Genomic DNA, 23,847 nt, shown 5'->3' with positions numbered 1-23,847 from the left:
TGCGTTCAGTTCCTTGTGAAAAAACAGCATGTTGTGCCGAAAGACCTGAAACAGAACATGTGCATTCCAAGCTTTAGGGAAGGTCAAATAAAGTTAACCTGTGAAAGTTAGCGTGCATGTTAGCTTTACCATGAATTTTCACCAGAAAAGCTGAATATCACAAACTTTTTGTGAGTATTGTATGCATAGGGCCATCTTAAATGATCACTCTGATCCTTTTGTGTTTGCAGGACAGCCTGGGTTCAGAAGATCAAGGCAGCGTCCGAAGAATATATCGAGAAGGAAAAGAAAAAACGGGACAAGGCCTACCACTGTATGCATCTCACACACTCGCATCTGTATTACAGCTAGTGTGACGCTCCCTGTAGATGAGCGACTCCGTGCTTGTCCTTTTAGCTCGATCCGTGAAGGGAACTGGAATCGGCCGTCTCCTCGTCACAGTCTTGGAAGCCTCAGAGCTGAAGGCAGTCAGGTCCAACGGTGAGTGCGAACACACTTGCACAAGAGGCTGGCTATTGATCATGACATAATTGCTTTAGTATTTTTTTTTGCTCGGCCTATTGATTATTGTGATGATGTATTATAAAGGGAAGTCAGCCCAAACGTTTTTTTTCCAGAATATGCTCTATGCAGGCCCAATAGTTGAAATACAGTATTCAGATTAATATTGCGTTTGTGGAATATGAGTTGAGCAGCAAAATCCACCCATTTTTAGCCATCTTTGGGGCTGGCCATTTTGTCACTTCTATGGACTGAAAATGACATCACAACTGCTCAGGGCTCAGGTAACGACCAATCCCGGCTGCCCTGTTTTCTGAAGCTGAGCCGTGATTGGTCGTTACCTGAGCCCTGAGCAGTTGTGATGTCATTTTCAGTCCATAGAAGTGACAAAATGGCCGCACCCTGAGATGGCTTAAAAACGGGTGGATTAACTCTTATTCCACCAACGCAATATTAATCAAAATGTTTCAACTAGTGGGCCTGCATAAAAGATATTCTTGAAAAAATAGGTTTTGGTTGGGTTGACTTCCCCTTTAAGGGCTTTTGAATGAATTCCCTGCTGCTTTCTCTTCACCCTCGTCATCCTTACCATCCCCCCCCCCCTCCTGCTACAGGTAAAATGAATCCATACTGCGAGGTGACCATGGGAGCTCAGATCTTCACATCTCGAACTCTCAACGACACTGTGTACCCCAAGTGGAACTTCAACTGTCAGTTCCAAATCAAGGACATCTATCAAGACGTCCTCAGCATCACTATATTTGAAAGGGATCCATTTGCTCCAGATGGTTAGTTCTTCACATCACAGACCCAGATGACATCCAGGCCATTTTGAGATTGGGTGGTCATACAAAGTACTATTATTGTGGTGATAATTTTTTTTAAATGAGGTTGTGTAACATATTTTGTTGTCCGTTGAAAACTACACGATATCACAAATCTTTTTTTCTTCTGTGTTTTTAACTCTATACTTAATGTAATGCCCACACGTGGGAAAGGAGGTCAAAGGCAGGATCTGCTGCCGGACACAGTTTGTGCTCAGACACTCTCGCAGCCTTGCTGATGTCTGACCCAACCCCACCAGGCCCTGCCTCTTAAAGGCACGCATCCAACACAGACAATACAATATGTGCTCTGTTTTTTTAATATATTTTCTGCTTTAATTTTTGTGTTCAAATACATTTACGATGACATTAAATTACTTTTATAGCTTGGGGAGTGGCTAAAACTGCATGTTTTTTTGTATTCCATCGTGGATTTAATTTTTCTTACTTTGTAAACTATGCGGATCTTGTAACAGAACACATCATGACAAAAAAGGTGTTTCACTGTATATCACCCTGAATAATTATTCAAATTGTTTCAGTAATTTTTGGACTAAATCCACACTTAGACATTTTTGGGTAGTCAATTTTGAGCAACTCTAGTTTTTATATCCCAATTTAGAACCAATCTGTACAAAAAAAACAAAAAAAACATTAAAAGTCACAAAGACTGTCTCTTCTCTTATTAGAGTTCCTGGGACGGACGGAGGTTCCTGTGGCGACCATAAAGAAAGAGCTAGAGAGTAAGGGCGCTGTAACACGACGTCTTCTGCTGCACGAGGTGCCCACTGGAGAAGTGTGGGTTCGCCTTGACCTGCAGCTCTTTAACAGCAAATAGCTCAATCGAGGGCGGCTTGACCAACCGCGCGATGGTTCTCCCTCGTTTGGCATGCCTTAATATTGTGATGAATTAAGACAGAAAATCTGTCTGACATTACAGCAATTTTCCAGAAGGGCTGTATTCTTTTGCTTGGATGAAAAAGGGAATTTTGATGAACCCTCAATGAAGCAAATATTATCATGTGATGATTCAAGGCACGGTCCACTGAACAAGTTGTAGTAGACTGGGAGTCCTTTGGTCCAGTCTGAAGCAAGCATGACTGATTGGCCTTGCTGACATGCTGTCGCTCGACCACTCTGACATGAAAACATTGGCTTGAACAAAGTCTACTTCTGTAGATACATCTCAAGATATGTACTTCTGGGTCAAGTCACTGTACTGACGCAAGGGGCCGTCTCATCTGTGTGTGTGTGTGTGTGTGCTCTATGTTTTCATATTTGGTAAAGTCCTTATCTTTTTATTGTGTGGACACAAAAATGCTAGGATGTATTTAACCAAATGTATATTTTATTGATAACGCAGCATGGAGGACACGCTGCTGTTCGCCATATGTTGACTGTGGTTAGATTAAGCCATTTTGTTTTAATGCAGCTCATTAGTAGTAAAATCTCAGCATTTTTAGGGGGTTTCTAATAATTAACTAATTGAACGGTGTGTTCAAAACTGTAACAATTTAAAGGTCTATAATTACTTTGGGACATTGAGGAAGCAGATAGGTTTGTTTGGTGATTTTTAATTTAATATGAATTTAATTTTGACATTGTCTGGCAATATAATAACATTTGGTCTTTTTTTCTTCTGTCATGAAGTAAACATCTTTTAGACTCAAGCTGCAACTAATGCAGCCGCTGTGCAATGATAGAACTAATCATTATCTTTGATGTTTGTTCCAAGTGAATCATGGTAATGTTTATTTACAGCTAGTGTTGTGCTTGCTGCATCACTTTAATCAGACAATCACATTTTTGTCTTTTCTTTTTGTCAAAACAATCACAGTTTTGACTTTTTCTGTTCTTCCATCCCACCACAGATTTGAATGTCACCCCACCCTCCGCTATGGTTAATGATCTAACAGTAAGCATCTGCCGCAGTTCTGCAAATTATTTACAATGTGTATTTATTTTGTAATTTATCTGTGGCACTATCCAAAGCTATATCATGCAGCCCTTGTCAGCTTGTGTAATCATGTTTGTATTCACTGGGATTGTTTTTAAGGTCGGCAAAGCATGTTGTTACCATGTTTTCTGGAATTGTAGAGTTTTCCTTTAAGATGGCTCACTTTTGCTGTACCTTTGCTCTCTTGTTAGGTCAACCAGGTTGTTTTTATTTCTTTTATTAGATTCTTCATGTTTCTTTTGTGCACAGAGACTGGGCTGCCTAAGTGTTCCAAATAGACTTGTGACAAATGTTTGTTTGGTTGTACTTTTTTATGTTTTGCAACCATCTGCTGTGCCCACCACGTTTGTCTGTTTACCTGCTGTAAACGCACGTTGGCCTGAACAAGGTACTCAATCAGGGATTCTCGAGTCAAATTAAAGACATTAAATGCCAGGCTTACACGTCATTTGAAAGGCTCAGAAGAATTATTTCAACGCCCCAGTACTAGGGGTGTAACGGTACGCTAAATCACATTTCGGTTCGGTTTCTTGGAAACTTAGGTTCGGTAAATTTTCGGTAGAAAATGTATTTATTTTTTTAAATGTTTATTTTGAAAATATGACAAGTAAATGGTACATGTTTTTTTTTTTTTTTTTTTTAATTAAATAAAAGCGAACCATTCGGGTGACAGTCTAAGAAATTACACCAGAATAAAAAATACACTAACAATAAAGGTCTCTTAATTCTGTAAATTATTAAGACACTGAAATCTTTAAACACTCAGCAGCAACAGCCTATGACACATCTAAGTATTCAAGTTAGAGAGAAGTTGTCATTACAGTACATATACACTTTATGTGATAACAAAAAATACATACAATAACAGTTACAATTATTGCTAACTGTATGAAAACTCTTTTTATAAGGAAATACAGTAACTTTTAAGTCTTTATGAAATTATTTACACATTTTAGGCATTGAAATCTTTGAATGCTAACTGTATGAAAACTCTTTTTATAATGAAATACAGTAACTTTAAAGTCTTAATGAAATTATTTACACATTTTAGGCATTGAAATCTTTGAATGTGCAACAGCATATTGTAACGAATTGGGTTATCTGTGTTGTGGTCGGATTTGTGTTTTGCTGAGTTGTGATGTTTCCGAGGTTCATGAATGCATCGTATGGCTAGCGAGAGAAGCAGAGGAGAACGAAGAACAGAGCGATTTTACTTTGTTTTTGATTAAAAATACTGCTTGCTTCCTCGTCTAAGAAACATTCAAAGTCGGATGATGTCGTTTTAAGTGCTATTATGTTAGACGTGCTAGCTACAGTATAGCCGCCGATCTCATGTATCAATGTCGGCACACAACTATGGGACTTATACACGGACCTTTCCCCATCAGCGATTTTAACAGGAAGCCAGAATGTTCCCAAACAGGAGACCGCATTGTACGGGGGACCTTCGAGCTCTGGCTTGTTTGCGTATGCCATTATAATGCCCATTTATCCATGCATTTATGATTTATCACGGCTTCTGGCGTCCTGGCTCCTCTTTAGTGCCCCCGCCCTCCTCCCGCGTGCATAAGTCAAAAGCGCCCGTGCGTAAACTCGCGCTAATAAGTAGACCGAACCGAACGCAAGCGGACCGAACCGAACATGCCATACCGAAACGTATTAATACACCCACGTGTACCGTTACATCCCTACCCAGTACAGCTACAGCAAGGAATTCTCAATTTGAATGTTTTACTGATGGACCAGTATATTTATAACTGGTTTATAACTGATGAACTGAAATATGGTATGTCTATCCATGTTTTTACAGAACTTGTCCTTAGTGTAATTTGTCTATTGTGGGGAACATGCAAAGAGTAAAGACCCATCATTCACCGTCAATGGATGGGAATAGATTTTCAAAGTAAATATTTCATTTTGATTTATCAAGGTAAATGTGTTTTGTGGGTTTTTTTGTATCCATTTTGTGCAGAATTGACAGGGAAGCAGTTTTGGAAAAGTAGAGTGCACAAATAGACCTCATTAAGTCCTTCTTCACCCTCCACTTGTTCCGGGTGCACGGGAGCAACAGTGATTGCATAACTGCACTGACAGTGGCTGTTAGAGAGGCTGACAAACACATACACAGTCTCACAGCTGTGCAGCACAACATCAGCTGGAGTAAACCTACTGTGGCGCCCAGTGGGGGCCTTTAATGCTGTGGGGATAAAATACTATTAGTGACTCATGCTCCTTTAGGACGGAAATAGAATTATACAGAAAGAAGAGGTATTGAGTTTGAGAATTGAAAGTCAAGCACAATCAGTTTGTGGATCCGTCTTATAGTCTATATACTGTACATGCCTGCCCTTGAGGTGCGAGTGTAATTCGTTCGGAGAGACCAAAACAACTTGTATGTTAAATCACCTTTCCTTTTTTAAATGAATGGAAATGCCTTGCCCCCCAACCCCCGGAATTAAATGTTTTAATACTAAAATTAGCAGTGATACATTTTGAATACATTTTACTTGAATTAAATTGGTAATTTTAGCTGCTCCTTCTGGTGTTCGTGTCTTGGCCACCTGAAGGCAGCATGATGTAGACCAGTGGTTCTCAACTGTCGTCCCTCTGGGACCGCATTTTAATGTTTCAGTGTTGTGACCCACTTTTAAGTTAAGAAAAATAAAGGATTTGTTGTTTGTTTAAAAATTGCCTTTTTTATGCGCTGTTTCAAATGGCTTTGAATATACCGCCAAAAGCATATTGATAGTCCGCGAGCCAAAGACTGAGATTAGCGGCACTGTATTTGTTTACAAGTTAAACTAGTGAGTAGAGCACAGTTGAGTAACATTTAATTTCATTCATCTAATATTCCATGTGGGAACTTGGTACACTTTGATATTGTACTGGAAAAATCGGGACACATGCATTTAACTTTTTCCTAACTCCCCGCGAACCACCCAGAAGGGTCTGCGAACCACTTTTGGGTCAAGACCCATGAGTTGAGAATCACTGGGTATACTTACCAATATACAGCCGCAGTCATTTTAACTGTTCTTCACAGAGGATAAAGAATATATGCCTGCACGCATTGTTTAGGGTCACTAGACGTCCCAGTTTGACCGGGACAGTCCCGGTTTTTGGCCACATCATCGTTGTCTATGCGTTTTGCATTGTTAGCCTTAAAGAAAGAGACTTTCCTAAGGCAAAGCTATGTGTTTTGATTCAATACTAAACAGGAAATTCTTTTTTTGTTTTGTTTTGTTTTGTTTGACGGGTAACTCACTGTGAATGGCGATAAAAAGCTCGAAGCCCCCTTTTTGAAGAATTGTGAAAACTTAAGTTGAAGCAAAACTATTGGCCAAATTATGGCTAGTATCTTGAAAAACCTGGAAGGCAGGTTGTTTTGTATTTACATCCCCCATCTGCTTGGTTGAAGAGGAAGTCAACCCAAAAATGTTAACAATATGCTCTATGCACGTGCATTAGTTGAAACACAGCATTCTGATTAATATTGCGTTCGTGGAATATGAGTTAAGCAGTAAAATCTACCAGTTTTTGTCCAACTCAGGGGGCGGCCATTTTGGCATTTGCTGTCGACTCAGGGCTCAGGTAACAACCAAGAATGGCTCATCTTCAGAAAACAGGTGATCCGTCATCGGTCGTTCCTGAGATTCCCCTGAGATGGCTAAAACTGGGTGGATTTAGCTGTTTAACTAATATTCCACAAATGCGATATTAATCAGAATTCCTCGTTTAGACTAGTGAAGGCGCATAGAACATATTATTGCAAAGCATTTTGGGGGGTTAACTTCCCTCTTTAAGTTAATTTGTGCATGTAACAGATATTTAATTCAAATGAATGTACTGAGCAATCATTATCACCCAATACTGGTTCCGTGGTCCTCATCAGCCTTTTCCTTTTTGCCAACACTGGAAACTTACTGTGATTCACAAAAAAAAGGATAAGAAAGCGCAAAAACACAATCCTTGTGTGCTCACGGAGCTGATGTCTCATGATTTCTCATCATCGTACATGATTATGTTTCGTGTTCATTTTCTCTGACATTTGAGGCATATCCTTCTGGAAAATGTTGAACTCCGTACTGTACTCTTTGTTTGACTTCCGAAGTCTATTTGTGCAAATACATTAGTTGATATTTTCTTAAATAATTCATATCTTCTGTAGGTTTTTCTCACACACTGTATACGGTTGCAACGAGACATAAATAGCCCCAGCAAATGGAAGAAGGGATAGTGAGTGAGTGAGTGAGTGAGTGAGTGAAACATGGACTTAAGACAAAATGCAGCAAAGCAGAAGCAAAGGGCTACAGAGTTGTTGGGAAGCAAGATGGAAGTAAAGAAGAATAAACACGTATGGGGGCTGAACCAGAGTACAGAGAGGCAGAGTGACAGTCTGAGAGGCCCTGAGTTCCACTTGACTCATTCATGGGAATGATTTGATTATCACCACATGAACAGCTGTCTTATGTAACACACACACAGACCTAAATAATGGCAAAGGGGCCACATCCTGGACAGAAGCCTAAAACAAGCACAGGTGGCCTATGTAAACAAAAGTCCTTGCAAGTTCACGGTAGAATTTATATGTGAAATTAATGCTCCGCGACCATATATATATTTGTCCCAATCTGATAAGGATCCCGGATCCCCACTCCTGTTCCTAGGAGCGATTCATAAAACTCCATTCACAAAGCTCAACTTTAAGGACATCAAACGTTCCAAAAGTATGTTATAGAACGTGGAAAACATAGACGATATGGAAAGCAGTGATACTTCATCAATTTATCGATACTTGGTGTCAGCATAAAAAGTATCACGATACTTTTTCCCAGCCCCAGTAGTTGCTGTATTTTCACCATTAAGGGCCTTAGGGGAAGTCATGTGAGCAAAGCACCTGATGAATGCAGTTCATGTCAGGACAAGTGTGCCTGATTAATCGGGTTCAACTCATGGGAAACACAGGTCCTTTTTTTTCTCAACCATTCAGCAGTTTCAACAGACAACACCGTAAATATACAGAACATGACTAGTGAAACACCTCTGCGATTTTATTCATCTAACAAAGTTAATATTTATTTATTTAGTTATTTATTCATTACTTGTTTATTAAGTAGGCGCCGCTGCACTGGCGTTCTCTGGTGTCCTCCAGGGGAGAAACTCAACCTGCCCGCCATAGGTTGGCACAAAACAGTTCATTTTAACCATAAAGATTTCAGATTTTTAAGACCGTGGTTCTCAGTTTTGTGTTGTTTTTTTAAGTACAACCTTAAAAAAAAAAAAAAAAAAAAAAATACTTAGCTCTCCAAGTACCATCAAAATGAACCAACATTGAAATACACCAGTCAGCCCAACTGTTCATCATAAACAAGTCTGAGATTTCATTCCTAAAAAAGATATTTAATGTTAGAAGCGAATGTAACATGCACAGTTTGAGTACTAGCTGCAAGACAGTTCATTCGTTTGCGGCCGTGTCGCCCTGTGTTCAATTTAAATTACTTGTACTGCGGAAAATGGCATGATAAGACAGATATAGTTGGTGTACAATATATCCTTTTGGGTATCCCCAAGATTTTCACTTTACACCAAATGCTTGTGATTGGTAAACAACAAAGGAGGTCTTGTACGGATAGTTTTAAGTTGAAAGTGATGCAGTAGTTTAATCTGCCTGACAATGCATTTTGCGTCTGTCCCCTGTGACCCCCTCCGTCACATATAGTGTCATCTCATTTGAAATGCAGTAATGAGTGACTGTTTCCTTCTGTTGTGTGTTCTAAGGTGTCTGGCGGTGTGTCTAATGTAAGGGGGCGTCGTGTTTTAACTCCAAGCCAGGAGAAGGTGCAGCGGTGGATGCATAATGAATGTTAAAGAGCTTCAGCCCATGTTCCTGCCGTGTGACAAGACTTTTTGTTCCAGTAGTAGTGATCATGAAGAAGTGATAGTTCAACCGTACTTCCGCATGACTTACCAGGTTGCTACATGCTTGCGTTATTTCCAGCTACATATGAAGACAAACGTCTCATACATAATGACTGGCTTACAATATGTACCGTAGACAGGTGGAGTGTGGAGCGAAGCTTTTCTGGCACATTTATTTCTCACTGCAGTGATGATAAAACAAATATTTTTTTCCACATAGAGGCCAGGGAACGATTGTGAATGCACTGTTATGTGCAGCCTGGTGTGGAAAGACATTGAAATGTGCTGAGATTTGATATTGACTCTTCAGATGCGCTATTCTTATGAGTCCAATTAAAATGCCTTCAAAACTGATTGCCCTCTTACACGCGTGCGTGCGTGCGTGGGTGTGTGTGTGTGTGTGTGTGTGTCACCTGCAGTGGATGGGAAAAAAAAGAAGACGACACCCCTGTTGAAATGCCAGGTTTTTGTGATACAAAAAATGAGAAATTATTTCAATTTTTTTTTCCACCACCAATGTGGCCAATGACCTGTACAACTCCATTCAATGGAATACGGCTATGTTCAGAATTAGTTTTTTTTTTCATATTCAAACATGTTAAATGGGAGTGTCACAATTTTAAGTGCCTCTGAATAACCCAAAATAAAAGCCTGAAGGATTTGTGCTGGTAACACTGATTGGTCTTTGGAACTGTTCATATTTCCCTCCATCTTCCAGCTGAAGAAAATGAGTCCCAAACCATGATGCTGCCAACCACCATGCTTTGGATCATAACACATTTTACCACAAATTTTTGATTGGGATAGTTTGTCACAGTCCAATGAAACCAAGGTTGAACTTTTTGGCCAAATGGTATATTTGTCCAAACACATCACGGCTCCAAAAGACCAAAAGACACCTTAACTGCAGGTGGTTCTGGTATCACGATACTTGGGGTCCTAAATCAAGGTTGAGGGAATTATGAACAGTTTGAAATAGCGGTTAGTGTTGGCATAACCTTTATGATTCTGCCAGAATAAATAAATAGATAAAGTGAAGTCTACTATAAAATGAGGAATTTATTTATGGTTAAATACAGGCACTTTAAAATGTGGCAGCTATGTGCGAACTCACAACACATCCCAATTGTAAGAGGGTGTGCACACTTGTGCAACTGCATTATCTCAGTTTGTTTATTTTTACTTCCCCTCTCAATTTTTTTCATTTAGATTGTACAGGTTATATACAGTAGGTCATATTAATAATGGAATTTTTTTTTTAAATGATTTATCTTGGTTTTTTTGGGGGGTTTTTTTTATCACAAAGACCTGGCATTAGAACAGGGCTGTGTAGACTTTTTTTTTTATATCCACTGTACACTCACTTACCCATTTGTGTTGGATTTTATTTTTCCTGTCAATTCCAATGCATATTGCTTAGTGTTTTTAAGCATGCATAAGTCCATTTTGTGCCTGGAGAAAAAAGTCCTGGGAGAAAGAGTAAAGCTGTCGGGCTTGGCGCAGCAATTACCTCAGGTCAACTCATAAAAAATTTCACACATCTGATATAAATGTATTTTTAGAAAAATTGATGATTCGGCACAAAAAAAAATCACTTAACAGAAGCAAACACAACCTGCAGTGTGTATGTGGGGGTGTGTTTTTGTGTTTTAAATCAGGGCACCTCAACAAGGAAACAAATTTAGGTATGTATTGTGTGTAATCAGGTCTGCGTGTGAACATGAGCACATGGACACACATTGGTCATTCTGGCCTCAGAGTGCTCACCACAGAGGTTGACTTCAGGGAAAAAAAAAAAATTTAAAGGAGGGAATATTTACTTCCAGGAGGACCGTCACGTCGTGTTCTTCAGAGTGCACTGTGGCTGGCCACAATTCCAAAGTGAAAGGCGTTTAACTAAAATAGTTTGAAAAAAGGCGTTGCAAACCTGATAAAGGACACCAAAGATGATTTTAAAAATAAGTGTTTCATGGGACTTTTATCATTTTTAAAATTGTATACATAGACACCCCCTTCAACCTGTATACATTGTTTCCCCCACAAATACACGATTAAGTATTCATCTTCTGTCCCCCTCCTCCCACCTCCTCCTCTTGTGCATACTATACTTCAGTATATTCTCCACAAGCAGTACAGGAAAAGGATGCGGACATTTGGGAGAGAGAGAGAGACTTGCTTGCCCCATCGAGGTCTCTCATGTCACAGCGCTGCCCTCGAGGGCCTGACCTCTGCCTCGCTGACTTCAAACCAACCTGGAGAAGCAGCTCACACGATAGAGGAGGGGAGCACATTTTGGAAAACATTAAACCTGCGAACCTGTATCAAGAAGGAAGAAGTTGACGATGGATTAATGATTTTTGATAACGAGCCAAAAGAGAAAGTCTATGACAGTGATTTTTTTTTTTTTTTTTTTTTTGTAGAAAGGAAACACAGGGAAAAGGAAAGGGGAGGAGTGGCGCCGAACACAGAGAAGGGAGCAGCACAGACGCATGCAGGCAAACAAGAGGAGAGGAGCTGAGAGATGCTGCACGGAAATGTAAGTGTAAATCCTCCTTCTTTTATAATGTTCACAAGTTTAATATGATATTTTCACCTTGCTCCGTGATTCCGTGCCCCCACCCCGTGCTCCCATTACGTCCATCTCCCGTGCTGTGTTTGTGTTTGGGCGTGCATGCTGTCTCCCTCGTGCTCCGCAGGTCACGTTAAAGAGTAACGGTGCCGAGGAGGGAAAGGCCAATGTCACGTTGTGTTAACATCAGCTTCACATGCAGAGCCACACGCACACACACGCACGCACACGCCCATTGTCTTTGAGCCACACACAAACAAACAAGATCACTTTGGAGACGGTGCAAGGAAAGTCTCAGCCTATTTGTCAGTGTGAATTTTAATTGTATTTAATTAACAACGACAAGAATGGAATTCATGAGCCATAAGCGTTTTTTTTTTCAGCTTATTAATTTATTTAGTTGCGGCAACTGCAGCTCACTACGTGAGGACTTGGCCTGGGGTCATGAGGGTCCAAGGTTCAAAATCCCTCTGTGGACCAAAATAGACTGTTAAGGTGCCCGTGAGCAAGGCACTGAGTCATCAAACTGTTCAGGGGTGTTGACCTTGCCAAAGAGTAGTAAATAGAAGTACATTATTTATTCATCCTCATATTATGAGCAGACTAGTTTGTCACTGATTAAAAATAAAAGGGCACTTTTTCCAACCGTGTGTTATTTGAATACATTTATCTCATCCTCCTACCAGTTCAACACAAGGCTGTCAAAATATTTAGAATGAATCAAAAGAGGTGTACGAAAATGATTTGATTCGGAAAATCGTTCCTTATTTAAAAGAGCGAGATATGTATCAAATCGTCTTTTACGAGCAGACTATTTAGTCACTGATTTAAAAAAAGTCACTTTTTCCAACTGTGTGTTATTTGAATACATTTATGTCATCCTCCCACGAGTTCAACACAAGGCTGTCAAAGTATTTAAAATGAATCAAAAGGGCCGTTAAAAAAAAAAAAGATTTGATTCAGAAAATCGTTTTTTGTTTAAAAGATCCAGATATGCATCAAATCGTCTTTTATAGGAGGGATATATCTTTGAAGGAAATGCCATATTGGCAGTAATTTACTGCCAAGTTCATCCAAATTGTAAAACGACAACAAGAAACTCATTGTATCATATCCTCTCGAAATGAGCCGTACCATATCGAATTGAATCATAATCCTGCTAAATTGAACCGAACCAAATCGTTCCACATTAAAATGAATCATGCTTGAATCGTATCTCACCCAATGTATCGAGATATGTATTGAATCATCTTTTATTAGAATGATGCACACCCCAATAATAAAGTATTCACAATAACTACATTATTTTTTTGCGTGTCAAATCAAGAAATGATTGATAAAACTATAAGAAAAATATCGGACTTTTTTCACGGTTTATTATTATGGGAAAAAAAGTTTGAAAAATGAAGTTGTATTAATACAATAGTTATTATATTATGAAAATCAGGGATGTTTGATATCACTTTTTTCAAACTGATACTAGTACGAGTATTCACTCTGAGTACTCACCAATACCGAGTACTTTTGATGGATAAAATTTCCAACACAATTACCATACATTTTGAACAAAACTTTTTATTTCTGACACAGATGATTCGCCAATTTGTCAGACTGCCGCAGTTTAGCGCCAGCTACTGCCGAGGAGGACTTACGTGATGTCAGATTTTCTTTGCCCTAAGTATTGGTGCCTGGTATTGGCAGCCTCTACGAAACTCGATACCGAAAAATTCGGACGGTATCGGCCCAATACCGATACCTGGTATCGCTACTCAATCACCGCTAATCAAAATAAAGTTAGAAATTTACTGAATGTGGTCATAATAGTACCAGAAGCAGGGAACAATGTCAAAGTCAATGTTGCCGGAATAAAATGTTATCATTACAATTAAAAAATATTTCAAACTAAGTGCTCAGGTAACAACCAATCACAGCTTACCTGTATTCTGCATTTGGTCATGTAACATTCGCAAGCTGTAGGCACCGTGATGTCATTTTCAGTTGACAAAATAGCCACCCAGTGAGATGAATGAAAATGGGTGTATTTTGCAGCCCAATTCATATAGCATAAACACAATACTAATCCGAATATCAAGTTTAGACTAGTGAGTCTGCGGCTGCAAAAAACATTTTATTGAAAAGAAAAATCTTGACTTGACTTCCCTGTTAGCTGAAAATTGTGTACATAATGGTGTACAGAGAGTGATGGTTGGTACCTGGTCAACAAGTTCCATCACTGTTGCCATCCATTAATGAGCCGGTTGCTGGCCCTGTGCCTCACAATTATCTACATACATAACTGGGATGTTCGGCAGCTTGCACGCATGTGCATTTTACTGCTTCTTTTATGCTTTTTTCCCCCTATTATTCCAAACTTGAATACAGAAAAGATTCAGCCTCAATAGTCGTATGAATCCATTTCTGCAGGCAGTGTGGCATTTTTGCTCCAACAAGTACTAACCTAAATGGTCAAATGTAAAAGGCTCTGAGGGGCTGAGGGAACAGGGAGAGAAGGGCAAGCGCGTCCTGTAGCACTCACACTCAACATCCCAAAACCACCTCGGCAGCCAGCCAATTTGACATCGCTCCGAGGATGCCGTCCATGTTTGTGTCGTCTTGAGTCCCGATGGTGTCTGTGCGTGAGTGCGTGTGCGTGGCTACGACGCCGGGCTGACGTGTCATTCTTGTAACACATAAATGTGCCTGCAGTGCTAACGACTGCCGAAACGGACATTTTACACATCCAGCGGTTGCGCATACAGTAAGTTCAGCCTCAGATGGTTCATAGCATGGCCAAAATTGGACTTTATTGGTTGAATGGATTTCCTCTGGTCGGGTTAACCCAAGAAATTGGCAAATGAGTGTCGTTTGCTAAACAGTATGAATGTAATATGAAAAATGCCATTAATTGTTTCTCTTCTTACATTTGAAAAATTCTTATCATTTCTGATCTTATTGGACAACTTTGAGGAAAATCAACGTTTTTGCTCCATTCTCAAGGATATTTATGAGATCGATTCTCATTTGTCTGACTGTCACAGTATTACTCTATTCTCACAAGATTATGATATTTATTTATATCATAATTTAATGTTTAATAAATTTTATAAATATGGCTTTTATTCCCCCCGCCCCCTAAAAAAAACATATTTTTACTATTTTTACTTGTAATATTATGACTTTTTTCACTCCCGGCTTATTCCCATGACATAACAATATTTTTTTAATAAGCTCATTCTTAAGTCTTAATTCTCTTAATGTTTTTTTTCTTTTCAGTGCAGATCTAATACTCGTAATATGTCCAATGATAGTGTTATTGCCCCTTTTTATTTCATTTCCAGCTAAATGAGACCCATTCACTCAATAAAGGCATAAACGGTAGATTTGTTCACCCGTTTTGAATTTTTAAAAAAATGAAAGTTCTCCCCTTGAAATCAAACCAATCTAACCTCCGAGTGTTTCATCATTTCTCTCCTTAGGAGCACAACACACATTTTGATAGTGTTGCAATAATGCTGGCTGAAGCGGTTTCAATTCCTCAGGGATGCTTTATTTCTTCATTCTCAAGTGCATGCCGACGTTACCTTTAAGTCAGTCGGTTTGATGTGATGTCATATGACAGGTCTGAGCGAAAAAAGAATCATCTCTGACTCTTTTTGACATTAAGGCGCTCCATACAAACTGGATCGAGCCGGTCGAATCGCAGTTACTGCACACCACTGATAGTCCTTAATGACGTCCAATAGAAGAGTTCTGTCAAAAACTGCCTCACAAGAATAATCATGCTCAGATTTGATTGATGCTGTCAGAGATACTCTATATTCATTTAAGAATGCTTGTAGTTTGCAGTAGAAGTACAACTGCTCTAGATCATACTAAGAGGCATTTCTTATTTTGGTTTGCTCTTTTCAAAGCGGAAGTCAACCCAAACATATTTTTTTCAAGAACATGTTCCCAGCAGGCCCACTAGTTGAAACACGGCATTCTGATTAATTTTGTGTTTGTGCAATATAAGTTAAGCAGCAAAATGCACTTGTTTTTAGCCATCTCTGGGGGCAGCCATTTTGTCTTCTGTCGACTGAAAATGACATCACAACTGCTCACAACGACCAATCACGGCTGACCTTTTTTCTGAACCTGAGCCGTGATTGGTCATTGTAAGTAGTTGTGATGTCATTTTCCGTCGACAGAAGACAAAATGGCCGCCACCAGAGATGGCTAAAAATGAGTGCATTTTGCTGCTTAACTTATATTGCACAAACGCAAAATTAATCCGAATGCCGTGTTTCAACTAGCGCGCCTTCTGGGAACGTATTCTTGAAAAAAATATGTTTGGGTTGACTTCCGCTTTAAGGAGAAAAAAGTTTATTGAAAAAAGGTATTGTCTCATTTATACTTCTGACAATCATAACTAAGCAATATCATCTGCAGAAGTAATGACACAACTATTGTTTCGGAAGTGAATACGTTTCATGAATGGGTGGCTGGGCTGCACGTCTAAACAGTCATATTAAGAGCCCTGTGTTTCCTGTCTGACCATTCACTCTACATTTAGCTTGGCAGGCCAGAAGTACTGTTGCACTCATTATGATGTGCGTGTGTGTTTGTGTGTGTGCGTGCGTAGGAGTGTGTGTGGGTGTGTGTCCATGCATGCATGTGGTTTAGCCCTGTTTTGTTGTAATTTTATAGATAACGAATGCGGTTGAATCCCTCATGCAAGATGGGATCATTCCAAACATCTCTGAGCAAAAGTGAATGTCAAAACATTGCTACATATTTGATTTTGATGTTTGGCTAAATTTCCTTGATCGACTAATTAATCGACTCATTGTCTTTAAAAATATATTTTTAGAATCTCTCTCTAAATGTTCTGAAGTCCTGTTTCAGATTAAAGTTATCTTGTGTAAAATGATACTGCCCAGAGTGTGAAAATAGCTGAACTTGCCATAATTGCTGTCATTGTCACGAGTTGAAACTGTGCCAACCGCACCACTGCTGGTAGCAGCCAAGTCATGTGCACAATTGCTTCAAGACATGATTAATCAACAATAATTAAAGATTAATAAATCAATTCACTGTTTTTTATGGCTCTGCCTAGTTAAATGTCCATATTTTACTTGTTTTGCTAGCATAAGGCGTTTATTTCTTACTTGGTGGCGTTTCTATTGAATCCACAGTTCTTTTGAAGTCATGTACTGTAATATTTTTGTGGGAAATGGGATGATGTTTTCATCACAAAAATGTTAAAACCTATGGGGAACATTAGTGTGAAAAAGTGTGTCAAGTAAGGCTGTCCGCATGGAATTTCTTTAGAATCGATTATCCTGTTGATTGTTCCATCGAATAATCAAGTAATCGAATGAATTACACAACACATTACCACAACATGGTGCCAATGAAGCTGCATGACAAAAATGTTGTGCTGACCTATTTTTGTGATCAACTCATCCATGATCCAACTTACTCAACTTTTTTACCCCAGCCCCACTGTCAAGAATGTCTGTATAGGCAAACTATTTCATAACATTCTTCATCAATTGATTTTTTAAATTGAAATTCCAGCTCAATTTAGATTTTTTTTTAATTCAAGTATCAATACATCCATTTTCCATAGCGCTTGTCCTCATTTGGGTCATGTGTGAGCTGTCCCAATTGACTATGGATAAAAGGCATAGTACACTGGTCAGTAACCAATCACAGGTCACATGTAAGCAAACAACAATTCACACTCACATTTACACATATTGAGAATTTGTGTAAACTCCCCACAGGCCTCAGCCAAGATTAGAACCCCCAGGATTCAACACGCCGACTGACCATGCCCTCACCATTTCTGGTAGCTATTCAAAAAAAAAAAAAAACTGAAAGAAAAACTGCAAAAACCGCTGACAGTATTTTACTTAGCTCACCTGTTCTTCTGTTCTCCATATGCTCAAAGTGTAAATGTTACCAAGGCTCCCCAAAAAAATTGAACATGTGTGTGCTGCAGAAACACATCCACAGATCACATGTCCTTTTGAATGGATGAGGAACAGAGACAAGAGGTTGTCAATTTTTGCCCTTTTGTAATGAAAGGGCAACAGGTTGCCGCAGTGCAGTTAAGTTTAGCTTGACTGCTTGGTGTAGTCTTGCCGTTTATATGATTATGTGTGTGGCGCATTCTCATGTGAAAGTGTGTCTACTGTATAGTATACCACTTTTAATGAGATAATGAAGAGTGATAGATATGAAGTGGGTTTTAGGATGCCAGTGTTTCCAACTCTCCAACTTCAACTCTATAACTGTTAGTGGGAATAAGTAACGATGTACAAATACTTTGTTGTTGTCCTTCTGTAGATTTTTCGGGTACTGTATTTGTACTTTGCTTTTGTTATGACGTTTTACTTTTACTTCCTTCAGTTGAAAATGGATGTCTATGCTACTCCTTACGCTGTTAAATAGACTTGTTCATTTTTTCAACCTTCATGACTGACAACACAAGATAAAAAAAGATGTCACTAGAGAGAGGTAAAGTCAACTTTAATTGCAATCTGTTTTGATTGAGATCTTGGGAACTTAAAAGGTGGAAAAAACAGACACAACAGCGACAAGAATGAATGAGAACCAAGAAGCATTAGCACAGCAGATTCAGAGACGCTTTAACAAACCACAGTCATTATACTGAGTGGAAACTACACGCTCCCCTTGTGGAAAAGACACAACAATTTTTTTATTTACAATCTTCAAAATCAGATTCAAAAATAAAAAATCAATTGCAGTTGTTAAAATGTATACTTTTTGCTTTTCGTCTTTTTGCTATTATTAGCATTTTTGTTAGCATTAGCAAAGTTTTGGGAATAAATTGTTTTGACAGAATAAAGGACTTAGCCAATACAAGCTAGCATTTTTTCTCTATTGTGCCAAGTCATGAAAACAGGTATTGTATGTAATAAAAATGTATTATTTCTCCTTGTATCTGTACTTCTTATTAAGTACAGGGTCTGGATAATTTTACCACCTTAAGATTTGTATAATGCTTGCTCTGTGATATGTCAGAGTCTTTTCCCTTACAGAATGCATCTAACATGATATTGTTCTGCTGGTGTTTAAGTCACTTGAGTGTGCAATAATGTGTCCTGTAATTGTGTGTTTCCAAAATATTTTGAAAACGTTCTCTCTTTGTCTTCTGTTATTTGTTGTTGTTATGAAGAGATAAGTATGAGAATTCCGGCGAGGGCTGAAAAGGATTCCAATAAGATCAACTCCCTGTGAAGTGATGAGTAGTCAGACCGTAGAGAGCGCCAACACAGATGTGATGGTGGTCTCCAAGGAGATGGCATTGCTTAGCAACATACTGGCAGCTTACACCTTCATCACAGGTATGATATATGTTGTACAGAACATGCGCTTTAGTTTGAATATACTGTGCATCTTCTGTGACTATACAGTATATCTCTTTGCTGTCTTTTTCAATGTGGTCTCACAAGTGCATAATAAGGGTAGTGTTTCTGGAAAGCGTCTGTGCAATCATGTGAAAAAGAGAGAATAGGTTGGGTTAGATAGTTATGTTATTGATCCCAAAGGAAATTCTGGGATCCTGTCGCAGCAATAACAGTAAGATTTTTTTTTTTTTAAGTCTGATGTCTTGTAGTAAAAAAGTAAGTATCAGGAAATAGTAAAATAGCAAAAAATATATACAAAAAAAACCCCAATATTATAAATGAGTAAGGCTTGTTCATTGTGTACATGTGAATTATTGTTGATTGGCCTTTGGCTACATAACTACAGAAGAAATAGGAAAATATTCTGATGTGGAATAATAGGCCAGAGCTGGGCGCTCTTATGTGATGGACCGGTTCTTTCTATCCCTCACTGACCGACGCCCGTTTTGCTGCCGATTGACGAAAGACAGGAAAACTTTTAAAATAGACCGACTAAGCATAGACGGAAGCACCTTTATTTAGTCCGCCATTCGTCAGTAGTCCTTCATTAGTCTATTTTTTGCAGCGAGGCTTCGATGGGCGCGGGGAGGAAAATAGTGAGCTGCTGTTGTTGCTTGGAGGGACAGATTTGAGTGAGGAATCAGGCTGTGAACAGGCTTCACAGGCAGGGGGGAGCTTGTGTGTGTGTGTGTGGGGGGGGGGGGTTGCTAGTGAAAATGTTATCGGAATCGCCGATGGACGCCTGTTTAAAATTAGAGGCATACCAGCTTATAGTATATACTATTTTTTTACCCCCGGAAAAAAAGGCGAATGACAGACAACGGAACGGTACCCACGCTGCAGACGGATGACGAACGTGATGTGACGATAAGGAAATACAAACACGCTTGACGTTGCTGTCTCACATGTTGCCATGTCATACAGTTTCCCACACAGAGACGGATGCACCACGCAGCTCGTTGCTGCTGCTGCAAAGTAAACATTACTAAACAAGCTACTCACCCATGTTCCCCCTTCCGCCACCTTCAAGATCGTTTTCGCAATAAAATTAAATGCATCATCTCGTCATCTCTGTCCCTTCATGGTTGTAGCAGACATGATATCCATTGTTGTCACTGTCTTTTTGAAGCGACGCCCCCCGATTTGTTTTAAAACAATTTGTGTCCACGAGTATATTCAGACGCTAGCACACCAAGGTGGAGTTCATGCACTTTTTCTGGCGTTCCCTACTTCCGGAAATATGCCATAGCAAACCTGCATTGTATAGTGGTTTGCAGGTACGCTTTTATTTTGAAGGCCGGGAAGGAGGGGAAGTGTGCAAAATAAATAAGTAACTTGACTGCGACTTCTGGCCGTCTGTTGAACCCAAATAATTATACAATACCACAAATCCAATCCCGGGGCTCGCAATTCAAGTAAGCACGCAGTTGGGTAAGTACTACTGGCGCATTTGAAGAGTGTCCACAGCAGGTTACAATAGTAAATTAGCCAGCTAATGATCTTTAAAAAGCCTCTGCCGTTAGCGTCCCTCCCGCAGCGACGTCACGGACGCTTTTTTTTTTTTTTTTTTTTTTTTTTTGGGTCGGAGGGCGGAATGGGCCGACAATATTTATGAATATGGCCGGAGGGTCGTGGCCGGAAGGGTACCCAGGTCAAGGGTGCAGGGTTGCGGCTGGACCGGCAAAAAATGGTCAAGTGCCCAGCTCTGGTAATAGGTGTGTACTCACAGGTTGAGTGCCCACTACATGATGCAGATGTGCTGCCCCAATGTTGAGAAGTAGTACGTGGCATTTAAAGGAAATGAAAGTAGCCGCTTTAACTGGCCTTGATTGAAGTCGATTGTGACTACTCCCCAAGTGGCGCAGTCCTCCCTCCACAGATCCACCGGACTGCACTCATCTGTGAAATTACTTGTATTTTGCAGCCTTGCGATGCAACAGATTTACACCGGTCACGAAAATAGAGCCCTTATTGCAGTAGTAATCGTAACAGCACTGAATAATGATGATCTTGTCACAATTTACTCGCAAATTCACCGGTGAAATCCGGGCCTGTTTTATCAGTGAAAACTATTCTGTTGTATGAATGGCAAAAGCTAGACTCGCAATTTATACTGTGTTTTACCTTCTGCCATCTAGTCTGAGAGAAATAATCCGCCTGTCACGATACATTGCTGGCACAGATAGCTACTGTAGATTATCAGATACACATTATTATTGCAAATACCGGTAATCCGAGCAGTATTGTAAATGGTCCGACCAATTAAGAGAAATTGGATCATTTCCCGCTGCACACCTGATGAATTCTCAGGGCACAGTAGTTAGGAATCACTGATTTAAATGTGTCTCTAAGGATGTGTTGGGTGACTCAGTGACTGTATGTTTCAATAACAGACAAAAAATTGCAAGAACAACAACAACAACATCAGAGCTGCAGAGTAACAACACGTGAAGAAAGTTGTTCTGTCTGTTTGATCTCTCTCTGCCAGACCAACCCGAGAGGACTGCGCTGGTGTTTCTGGGCGGAGTGTCTGTCGGTCTCCTTGTCACACTCTGTGCCGTCGTCTTCCAGATACATTGTCGCGCTGACTGTCACTATGGCAACAGTAAACACCCTCGCCATCGCCATCCCCACCGCCACAGGCGCCATCATCACCATCACGTTTGTCAGCACCACCAGCAGCACGTCGACGCCAACCCGGACAACATGGCCGTCGTCGCCTCAGAGGTCGCTAGGCCGGCCAGGGACAGCGAATCGGAGGACTGGGATGAGACGACCAACATGTCGTCGCGGAGACGCAGACGCTTTGAGAGGGCCTTGCTGCACGCCAGCATGTTTACATCGGCTGAGGGTACCTTACATACACGCTCACCAAAAATATGTGCATGATTTACTAATTACTCGGAGTGTCTCAAACTTTATTGAGCTAAGGCACATATTTTACATTAGAAATGCCATTAATTTGACCAAGTCTCCCCCTAAAAAAAACTAAAATGTGTTTTTTGTATAAATAAAAAAAACACTCTGCCATATTGTATTTTATAAAAACACACAGTATTTACATAGTTAAATAAACAAAGAGCTTTTGCTGCATTTTTTTGCTTCCATTCGATTTACATTCTGGCCTTCTTGGCCACCAGAAGGCAGAATATAGAGACGGAGACGTTTACTGCTCCTCAGTAATGTTAGTAATTTTTCATGAGGATGCAAAATACATGCCTGTGATTCTTGTTTTATTATCTGTCTACATGTGTTGCACTCACCGTTTGTGTTCAAATGTCTGTCGTTTAAAGGGTTCTAATGCAGCAGCACCAATTCCATTAGCTAGCCCATGGATGGCCTTTTGCTTTGTGTGTTAGCATTAAGCTAGGCTGCCTTCTTTTGCTTATTTCTCCCTCCTTTTTGCAAGGTTGATTGGAACAGACACACTTCTTAAAAATGGAAATGTGTTGCGGTGGTCAAAGATAATTTGATGCTGATGTGAATTGATGGTCATTGAGGGTGCGTGTGTGTGTGTGTGTGTGTGTGTCTGAAATCAGAGCTGGACCGCACCCAGCGGCTAGAAGAGCGGGAAAGGATCCTGAGAGAAATCTGGATGAACGGACAGCCAGACATCAGCACAGTCACTCAGAGCCTCAACAGATATTACTGATTAAAGAAGAAAGACACTGAAAGATGAATGGAAGGAAGGACGGAAGGAAGGAGGTCTTAAATGCAAGATACACAAAGCGACGGATGACGTGTGAACATGTGTGACCACGAATGGACAAAGTGGCTGTCATGATTTGTCCACACATTCGCTCACTAACTATTTTTTGTGTTTCAAACACAATTTAAATGGTGCTTTTGTAAACATAAGGAATGTGAATGTTTGTTTATGGGATACACTTACATGTTCCTTATTCCATCTTTTTGATGCTTTGGAAGATGAAAATAAAGGAAAAGAAGAAGGGAACAATAGACATGAAGGTTTGATTCTGGTGCTTTTACTGTTGTATGTTGCATTCCTCAAATAAAGTGGATGCATACATAAAGAAAGTGAGTGAGTTTATTGTAAAGGTGTTGCAGCAGAGATGTTTAACCCTTTCATTGATATGATGCAACCTGCGTCAATGATAGGGCCAACGCAGTGGAAATATCACTTTGGGCCCAATCACTTCATTCATTCATTCATTGTTTATGGGATACACTTACATGTTCCTTATTCCATCTTTTTGATGCTTTGGAAGATGAAAATAAAGGAAAAGAAGAAGGGAACAATAGACATGAAGGTTTGATTCTGGTGCTTTTACTGTTGTATGTTGCATTCCTCAAATAAAGTGGATGCATACATAAAGAAAGTGAGTGAGTTTATTGTAAAGGTGTTGCAGCAGAGATGTTTAACCCTTTCATTGATATGATGCAACCTGCGTCAATGATAGGGCCAACGCAGTGGAAATATCACTTTGGGCCCAATCACTTCATTCATTCATTCATTCATTCATTTTGTTCCACTTATCCACGGTCGGTCGCGGGAGCAGCATCTTAAGCAGGGAAGCCCAAATTGATCTCTCCGTAGCCTCTTTGTCCAGCTCCTCCGGGGGACCCCGAGGTGGTCCCAAGACAGCTGAGCGACAGTCTCTCCAGCGTGACCTGGGTTGTCCTCGGGGCCTCCTCCCA

General features: G+C 39.9%; 2 protein-coding genes across 4 annotated transcripts in view; both read left to right on the top strand.

The window, feature by feature from the left end:
* Positions 1–3,730, top strand: part of itsn2b (intersectin 2b) — a 33,159-nt gene extending 29,429 nt beyond the window's left edge. For all 3 annotated transcript variants that reach the window (XM_086024977.1, XM_086024976.1, XM_086024978.1), the window contains 4 exons: positions 231–313; positions 397–480; positions 1,116–1,289; positions 2,015–3,730. In XM_086024977.1, the coding sequence (XP_085881103.1) occupies positions 231–313; positions 397–480; positions 1,116–1,289; positions 2,015–2,163 (490 nt within the window). In that variant the 3' untranslated portion in view covers positions 2,164–3,730. The remainder of the gene's footprint in view (positions 1–230; positions 314–396; positions 481–1,115; positions 1,290–2,014) is intronic.
* Positions 3,731–7,300: 3,570 nt separating this feature from the next.
* Positions 7,301–23,636, top strand: eva1ab (eva-1 homolog A, regulator of programmed cell death b). Its single transcript, XM_086024979.1, has 4 exons — positions 7,301–11,737; positions 18,957–19,125; positions 21,677–22,039; positions 22,728–23,636. Exons 2-4 carry the CDS (start codon positions 19,023–19,025, stop codon positions 22,838–22,840), a joined length of 579 nt encoding a protein of 192 aa, XP_085881105.1. The 5' UTR covers positions 7,301–11,737; positions 18,957–19,022; the 3' UTR covers positions 22,841–23,636.
* The last annotated feature ends 211 nt before the right edge of the window (positions 23,637–23,847 follow it).

This window comes from Filicampus tigris, chromosome 3 (assembly GCF_054856515.1).
Source record: "Filicampus tigris isolate MCC_2025a chromosome 3, RoL_Ftig_1.0, whole genome shotgun sequence".
Lineage (NCBI taxonomy): Eukaryota > Metazoa > Chordata > Actinopteri > Syngnathiformes > Syngnathidae > Filicampus > Filicampus tigris.
The sequence above is the reverse complement of the archived record's forward strand: the minus strand, read 5'-3'. Positions and strand labels throughout refer to the sequence as shown.